At 49.4% G+C, this 8,983-nt stretch overlaps 1 protein-coding gene across 2 annotated transcripts in view; it reads left to right on the plus strand.

Moving 5' to 3' along the window:
* The window catches only part of DAGLB (diacylglycerol lipase beta), a 32,693-nt gene extending 24,080 nt beyond the window's left edge, over nucleotides 1-8,613 (plus strand). For both annotated transcript variants that reach the window (XM_032328335.1, XM_032328336.1), the window contains 4 exons: nucleotides 4,048-4,116; nucleotides 4,200-4,272; nucleotides 5,203-5,453; nucleotides 5,576-8,613. In XM_032328335.1, coding sequence (XP_032184226.1) covers nucleotides 4,048-4,116; nucleotides 4,200-4,272; nucleotides 5,203-5,453; nucleotides 5,576-5,771 — 589 coding nt within the window. In that variant the 3' untranslated portion in view covers nucleotides 5,772-8,613. The remainder of the gene's footprint in view (nucleotides 1-4,047; nucleotides 4,117-4,199; nucleotides 4,273-5,202; nucleotides 5,454-5,575) is intronic.
* The last annotated feature ends 370 nt before the right edge of the window (nucleotides 8,614-8,983 follow it).

The raw sequence follows: 8,983 nt of genomic DNA on the forward strand, positions 1-8,983 counted from the left end.
CTCAGGTCTGATCCCAGGGTCCTGGGACTGAGCCCTGCACCAGCCTTCCTGTTCACTGGGGAGCCTGCTGCTTCCCCTGCTTGTGCTGACTTTAAAACAAACAAAAACCTTTCTATATTCTAAGGATATGGAGCTTGTTTCCTTTATTCTAACAGCTGTTAGTCTGCCCTTTCAACTTTATGTAGGTCTGTAATCCTTTTGTGTTTTTGTGTGGTGTGAGGCAGGGCTCCAGTTTCATCCCCAACCCCCAACACCGCCCATTATCTTAGCCCTTTCCCTACTGCTAAGGCGAAGTATTGGCATCTAGTAGTGCAAATCCCTGTGCCTTTTACTTTTGAAAGACCATGTTGGCTCTTAGCCCTTCACACCTCCATGCCAATTTTAGAATCAGTTTTGCAAGTTCCATAAACAGATTAGAATTCTTTCAGCTGCCTTTATTTTCTAGTTCAGTTTGGAGGTAACTGACAGATGCTGTTTTTTTCACGTTTAAACATGAAATCAGTTTTCAGATATTCAGGGCCTCTTTAATTTTAGTATCTTTTCACTTAAGTTTTATGATTTTCTCCAGTCTTACATATCTTTTGCTGACATATATCAATCTCATAGAAATTTGTGTTTTGATCTTATATCCAATAGCCTTGTAGACTTGTTTATTATAATTCATCCACAGTGATTTTTTTTTTTCTTTACTGTGTAAACTAATTTCATGTATCACAGCTTTGTCTTTGGCCTTTTGGGGCTGATAGGATCACCATTAAGATGTCCTGTGTCCAGGGACACCTGGGTGGCTCAGTTGGTTAAGCTGATACATTAGCTTGGGTCATGATCCCAGGATCCTGGGATCAAGTCCCGCATTGGACTCCTTGCTCAGCAGGGAGCCTGCTTTTCTGCCTCTGCCTGTTTGTGCTCGCTCTCTCTCTGACAAATTAATTAATTTTTAAGAAAAGATGTCCTGTGTCCCTTTGCAGTTGGTCCCTTCCACCCATCCCCAAGTGCACAAGGACCTTTTTTGTCACTATAGTTTTGCCTTTCTCAGAATGTCCTATACATGGAATCCTACGATATACAGGATTGTGTTGCATTTTCTTTTACTCACTAAGATGCATCCAGGTTACGAGGATGCTTGCTTCATTCGTAAGTGTATGATCTTCAGTGTCGGTATATCTTGCTCAAGCAAGCTTCAGAGTCTCAGATCTGTGAGGGCCTCGTCACACATGACTGCCTCTGCGCTCCCACTTTCAGAGCCTCCCGTCAGCATCGGGCCCCCTTGTTCTCATTTTGCATCTCCAACCTCTCATTCATACCTCTATGTCTCTGCTTTTCGTGCTACAATTTGGATAGTTCTTTAGATGTGTTTACTAGTCAACTGATTCTTCGTGCTTATGATGATGTTAAAACTGTTGCCTTATGGTGGAATTCTCCTATACAAAATTAGAAATTCGAACCGAAGTAAAGAGAATAGTGTAATAAGCCAGCATTTCATCAGCTTCAGTCGTTTTGTTAACTTGACCAATCTTCACGTACCCCACTGTACCCACCCCATAGATCCCCATGGCCAGAGTGCTCTGAAGCAAGTGAGACCTGTCATTTCATCTGTAGCTATCCTAATATGTGTGTAAAGCATAGAGCACTTAAAATTTGATTCCAGTATGTTCTCCCAAATATCTTGTGTTTTATAGTAGATTTCTTTAAATTCCAGACAGGGTTCTCGGATTGGATATAGTGCATTTGTCTTGGAACTGTATTTTTGTTTTTAAATCAAATTTAATGGCATGTGTACAGGGGATCCATAGATATGGAAGTTCTGTAATTCTCCTCTAATGTATAGATAGTTCAGTTCCCTCTTTATTTCTGAAACCAGGTTAGTTCTGGAGAATCCACATTCTGGATTGGATAGTCACTGTGTCATTTAACATGTTCCTCTGTACTGTTGGCTGGTGTCCTAGAAAATGGTAATCATGTCTAGGGATTTGATTGATTCAGGTTGGTTTGTTTTTTTAAGATTTTATTTCTCTGACAGAGAGACAGCGAGAGAGGGAACACAAGCAGGGGGAGTGGGAGAGGGAGAAACAGGCTTCCCACCAAGCAGGGAGCCTAATGCAGGGCTCGATCCCAGGACCCTGGGATTATGACCAGAGCCGGAGGCAGATGCTTAACAACCCGCCACCCAGGCACCCCTCAGGGTCAATTTTTTGACAACAGTATGTGGTGGCCACGGTGTGTGGTTCCTGCCGCACCGTGTAGGGAGGCACGTCTGCTGGTCTCTGTGATGTCGGCAGTACTAATTGAAAGATACGTGTTCTAGTAGAGGCTGCAAAATGCTGATAGTCTGTCATTCTTTCTGCATTCAGTAGCTGAAGATCAGAAAGTACTTTTCTTCCAAGTAGTCGGTCACTCTGGTCTCTTATTTCTCACCACGTAAGCTGGAGACACATGAATGCGTGAGTCTTTCCTTTCTTTAGCCGCGTTCTGAGTAGTGGATTGGTGTTCCAGCAGCTTCCAGAGGCGGACAGGAATTTTCAACTATCTCAGTCCCTTGCAGTTTCGCTTTCGTGTTCACACTGTCTTGTCTTTAGCCTGCGGGAATCCCTTCCAACTAGGCTTCTCACCCTGACACAAGGCTGGGGGTCTGACAGTTGGCTGTGCTGGTACGCGGACTCCACCGTTTCTCCACACGGTGTCGGCTGTTCCAAGTGGGAAATGGTATTTAGAGACCATAAGCCAGACACCAGGTGTCTCCTCACCACCAGGCAGGTCACGGTTTCTAGGCCTTTCCCGCGGGTTGAGGTCAGAAACGGTTCTTACTTCAAAGAAAAAATGTGTCTTTAGTTCACGTTGACACTTTCAACTTAAAGATCAGGGTTTTTACTGAAATTACATGATTACATACTTGGTGTTTAATCTGCCCACCCAGCCACGCGTGTGCACACGTGTGCACGAACTGGGGGTCCGTTTCTCGATGACTGCTGCAGGCAGTGCGGAGTCTTTTTGCAGCTGCTTTAGTTCTTATGTGATAGCCCCGCTTAGGGACGTGCAGCCACGTTTCTGTTGCTGTCGTCACTTGAGGTAATTCTTCTGGTAGTAGCACTGTTGGGCTTGTTTCATTTGGCTTTTGATTTTAGGAATTGCTTTTGTTTTCATTTTTACAGTTCTGTAAAACAAGGACATGTTTCCTCAGACAACTCTATAAACAAGGTACACTCAGAAATCTCCCTTTCTTGGGGCGTGGCTCAGATGGCTAAGCGGCTGCCTTCGGCTCAGGCCATGATCCCAGCGTCCTGGGATCGAGTCCCACCTCGGGCTCCTTGCTCGGCAGGGAGCCTGCTTCTCCCTCTGCCTGCCATTCTGTCTGCCTGTGCTCGCTCTCTCTCCCTCTCCCTCTCTGACCAATAAATCTTAAAAAAAAAAAAAAAAGTAATCTCCCTTTCTCTGTCCTTCCCTCAAGTAGGCATTAGGTTTTGACTTAGCTTTCCATTATCCTCACTCAGTTCTATGTGAGAGCAAGTGTGTCTGTACCTGTGCATCCCTCCGCCTCCTGGGTAAAGGCAGCGTCCGCCTGACCCCGTGTGTCGGGCTCTTCTGACTTGGCCACACATCCCGAGGTCGCCCCACAGGGCACAGGGCAGCCGTGAAGGACTCGGTGCTCTGCGGGCGGGCCGTGGTTTGTGCCCTGAACTGCTCTCCACAAACAGCCCTTCGCGTTCCCAGCCTCTGCGGTGAAGAGCCTTTTGCCTCTTTCTACCGCCGGCCCAGCACGTCTCTGCGAGTCCCCCGAGCAGGGCTGTTGGGTCACAGGACACGAGCACAGGCGTGATCTGCCGTCTTGATTTGACTGTGGAGGTTGTGGCTTTCCTAGAATCTGGCAGATAAGTTGCTCTGATCAGAGTATGTCTGTTTGACTTCGCATCCCTTTTAAAGGGAAGAGAACAGTTTTATTCTCTGGAAACTCCTCACTGACCTGGCAGAGTAACTTGATTTCTCTTTGGAGTTCTTTGTGGGCAGTATAATCCTAAAACCTCACTAATTTCTATCTTTCTGAAATTTCAGCAAATCCCTTTACGAATACTCTAAGACCTTCATCGTGTCACTCGTCCTCGGCAAGGATGTCATTCCCCGGTGAGTCCGCTGGATGCTTCGTCTGGGCTCGGGGCGGCCGAGACACCGAGTACTGAGCCTCCATCTGGTCTTTTGCCAAACAGGTTAAGTGTGACTAACCTGGAAGACCTGAAGAAGAGAATTTTGCGAGTGATCGCTCACTGCAACAAGCCCAAGGTAAGTGGGGGGCCTGGGAGCGCATCTGGGGGGTCCGAGGCTGGACGGGCCACGGGGAGGTGCTTCCAGCTCCTGAGCCTCTTCGCCCAGGGCCTTGGATGCTGTTACCTGGAGCGCTTCGCCCTCCGTGCAGACTTGGGCCTGGCGTCCCACAGGCGATGCCGAAGGTGGCACGCGCTCGGTTGGTCACGGAATGCCACAGTGAGAAGCCTCCAGTAGAACCTTCCCTGTCCTAGCGAGGGGACTTGCTATCTGTCGTACTTTGTTGGCCTGTCTTGTGACCAACAGTATTTTGATGCTTTTGGTCCCAACGCTGAGAAAACAGATCTGCCAAACAGTTTAAGAAGTCCAAGTACAGGTGTCCCGGGGACTGTTGCAGTCGTTAACAGTGGTGGCCGGAGGTTGTGTTTACCACTAGAGAAAGACAGCCATGGCGTAGTGAAAGGTTTTTTAAAGGGCAGATTTAAAAATGATTCTGCGAGGATATATCCCCTAAGGCAGTGGATATGAAGTTTTTAGAAGGGATTTTCACTTTTTAACTGTTTTTCTGACATTTTTGGTTGTTGCTCCTCAAAAAAATTTATTTAAAATAAGCTTCTCCTTACCAACTGTTCCCCGCTCAGAGTTCTAAAAAAAATTAATGAGTGTCATTAAGGGAAAGAGTAAAGCTGGTTGGCAGGACTGTCTGAGAAGAATGAGGGTGATTTTCCTCAGAGTCGGCAAGGTTTGGTTTCTCATACTGCTTCCTGTTTGATGTGGCTTCACAGCCCAGGAGACACAGGAGTTGAGGCCCCTGACATTCCCGCCCGTAAGATCCAGGATTTAGAGAGATGGCCGGTCTGAGCTCTGAGGGTCACTGTCCCCCAGCATGAGCTTCAGGGGCCGAGGTCCGAGTGACCAGCAGGCTGCCTTCTCGGGTCTGTCCGCCAGTACCAGATCCTGCTGCACGGGTGCTGGTATGAGCTGTTCGGAGGAAGCCCGGAGAACTTTCCCACGGAGCTGGACGGGGGCACCCAGGGAGACCTGACGCAGCCGCTTCTGGGGGAGCAGAGCCTCCTGTCGCATGGGTCCCCGACCTACAGCTTCTCCAGCGACTCCCCCTTGGAGTCCCCCACCAAGTACCCCCCTCTCTACCCTCCCGGCAGAATCATCCACCTGGAGGAAGAAGGCACGGCAGGGAGGTGAGTGCGGGCATCGCGGGCAGCGCGGGCACGGAGCTGCCGGGGCTCGGTCCACGCACATCGGAAACGCACAGGTTTCAGCCTAAAGGGCCGCCCGGCTCGTTCACCTCTGTCTTTCCCAGGTTTTGCCGTTCCGCTGCTCGGTATAGCGCGAGGTGGTCCCACGAATCACAGTTCAACAAAATACTCATCGGCCCCAAGATGCTGACAGACCACATGCCGGACATCCTGATGAAAGCCTTGGACAGCGTGGTGTCGGGCCGGGCCGGCTACGCTTTCTGCCCCGCCGGAGGCGGCTCGAACGTGGATGTGGTGTAACCGGGGCTCACGCAAGCTGCTGAAGGACGACAGACTCCTGCTTCTGTTCTTGACCGACAAAATCAGAGAGATTCCCATGATGCCGGAACCTCAGATATCCACTGGTAGGAACTGGATGGTCCTCTAAACCACGGGCTCATTTGGGAAGTCGTTCTGATCCCAGTATTAGCAGAGCCAGTTGTCAGGAGAGCACGGAGAAGATGGGACTCACATGGGAAGCTTCGGGAACCTCCAGGGCGTTTCCTTAGTGATCTGAGAACTGTCCCAGGAAAGGGTGGGAATCCAAGACGAGGTTCAGATGCGTTCCCACCTCTGCTGCCACCTTTTCACTGATGGGGTCTTCAGGGTCTTAGCACTGTTGAGAGGAGTCTGAACCAAGGACACAGATGTGCAGTTTATGTTGCAGACGGGATTTTCCTGGCTGCACACACCTGTGTACTCCGTTGTCAGGGCGCACACAGGCTTTCTCCCGGGTGGCCCCGAGGTCGGGCTGGGAACTAGGACCCCTGCCCCTGAGCGCGCCAGTCTCCATATCAAGCTGACTGCTTCATTTGCACAGGATATACTGGCTTTTGGAGGTCAGCCAGTGGATTCAGAGGGAGTTAATAAAGCACTTACATGTGTCATTCGTGTCTGGACAGTGATGTACTCATCCACTGGATGTTTCCAAGAAGGTCTGTTTTACTGGCTGGTTGTGTAGCAATCCTGTTTATAAGTTTTGTCTACTGTAAACAACAAAAATGAAGCCTTAAGCTTTCTTGGAGCTCTGGGCTAAAGGGTGAAGATCACACAGGCGTCTGATGTAACCCTACCAAAGTGCCAGAAAATGACACTAAATGGATCTCTTTAAAAAGCAAAAATCCATAAGGATGGGGAAAGAAGAAAAGGAACGTGGGTTGACTAGAGGTAAACAGACTCCCAGGTGGAAGGGCCCAGCTACCCTGGCTTACAACTCTGCCCCCCCCCCCCAAAGCGCAGCAGGGAATCAGGAAGTCTGGCCCTTGGTTTGCTCTGGGGGAGGGGCCCGGGTAGCAGGGCAGTGGGAGGCAAGGGGATGACGCTCCTTGGCTTACCACACTTGGAGAAGATGCCAGACCCCCACCCCCCGAAGATTGTCCAGGGCAACCTGACCTCTGGAGACCCCTCCCTCAGGGCCTCTCAGCCCTCACACCAATACCACCTTAATCTCTGAGTACCTGCAAAGGCCATTTTAAAAAACTGATTGAAATGCGAAGGTGTTCAGTTGCTACAAGTTTCATTTCTAAACACAATTCCTGTATGTTCCTAGTGGCAGAAAGCTCAAAGATCTTGGACAGGCCTTGCCACCACCTGCGGTGCCGTTTGCAATCTGCCTCCCCTTTCTTAAGATGTACTTATTTTAGAGCGAGCATGAGGAGGGGAGGAGGGAGAGAGAACCCCAAGCAGACCATGCTGAGCGAGGAACCTGACGCAGGGCCTCACTCCTAGGATCCTGAGATCGTGACGGGAGCCGAAACCAAGTCAGACCCTTAACCCCCTGCACCCCCAGGTGCCCCTGCAATCTGCTTCTGCGGACTCTGAACCTTTAAGCACTGGCCAAGGCCTGGCAGGCACTCTTGAAACATGGGACCAGAACAGACTACTTAGATTTAGAGCTTGGGAACAGAGAAAGTGTCGCAACCACAAAACTGATGCCGAGACCGGAAAGTGGAGCATCAAGAATGCCTGGGAATTAGAAGCACGACAGGTGAAGTGCAGAGCTTGTGGGTGGCGCAGAGCTATGGCAGCACACGGAGCCCACCCGGCACAAAGGAGAAAAGCAGACCAGGACGTGCAAGCCAGGGCGACAGTCCCACAGAACTTGTCAACAAAAATTCACCCCACACAACAGAAATGGCCAAGGAGGACCCGAGAGAGCTGCCTTCCAAACTGAGGGGGACTGATCTCCGCCCTGGGATTTCCAACCAGCCAGAAAAGACCAGGAGAGAATGAAGTTATTTTCAAAGACACAAGGGCTGAGAAACAGATTACCACACACTTCTGTCTCAGGAAGCTCTTGGAGGTGGTGGTCAAGATGAGGCAAACTAAAAAGGAGTCGGGGCACCTGGCTGGCTCACTTGATCAAGTGTGTGACTCCTGACCTCAGGGTCGTGAGTTCGAGCCCCACACTGGCCATGGGGATTTGTACTAAAGATCAACAAACACATCAGGCAGTGGTGGCCCGAGGATTCTGAGACTTTAGGAAAATGAAAATCAGTGAAACACGTAACACATGCCGACATCTTGAGAGATTTAGTCTGCAGATGGAGGTTCGCTTGAATCATGAAGCGCACAGGAAATGAAGCAAATCAAGTACAAATGATCCCTGACAAGAAACAAGAAGTTGTGCAGCCAGATTCTGTTATTCCAGGACTGAGCTAGGAATATTCACATGGTCACAGACGCTAAATAGCGACCCAAATCATTCTCTTGAGGGAATGGGAAACTGTTTGGGGGGGGGGGGGCTGCCATGCACAAGAGTATCTGTGGTAACAGCTGAAAATGAAAAATGCAACCAGCAATCAAGTGACTTAGCCAGACCCCCAGGGAGGGGAGGGGCTGGAGAACTGAATCAGATAAACTGCCATTTATTGAGTGCAACAAAGCCTGCGGGATAAAACCCAAAAATGGGGAGTGGGAGGGTGCAGCTTGCAGGTGGGTGAGCAGGTGGAGATTTGGGGAGGGGCTCCCGGAGAGGGCGTGGAGGCTCCGTACCCCTCCCCCATACCTGGCCCTAGGCAGCTCTTCCATCTGGCTGTTCACTTTCTATCCTTTCGTAACAAACTGGTGATCTAATAGGTTAAAACAAAAAAAAAAAATCAGGCATATGGAGATAACAAAGATGAGTTAAAAGGACTCAAACTGGCTGCTTTTCCGAAAGGCTGTGAAGGGAGAAGGCTGCTGTTTCTGTGGCAAGCCTTGAGAACTCCGTGATCTTTAAACTGCCTATCTTTAAAAAATACTCAAAAATAATCTTCAGGTTAATAAAAAGGATAATTTAGAAAATTGATTCTAACATGACAAGTTCATAGTACAGTTTCACGCTCTAGAAAGGATCTTAATTAATTAGATTGATTAGAAATCAGCCTCCTCCTCCCTATCTCCCAGCATCTGCCTCTTCAGCGCAGAGCTCTGGCCTAAGCTGTGCACACACACGCCCCAGGGTGGACGTCACCATCTCCCCAGCATCTGAC

This window comes from Mustela erminea, chromosome 20 (genome assembly GCF_009829155.1).
Source record: "Mustela erminea isolate mMusErm1 chromosome 20, mMusErm1.Pri, whole genome shotgun sequence".
NCBI classification, from domain to species: Eukaryota; Metazoa; Chordata; class Mammalia; order Carnivora; family Mustelidae; genus Mustela; species Mustela erminea.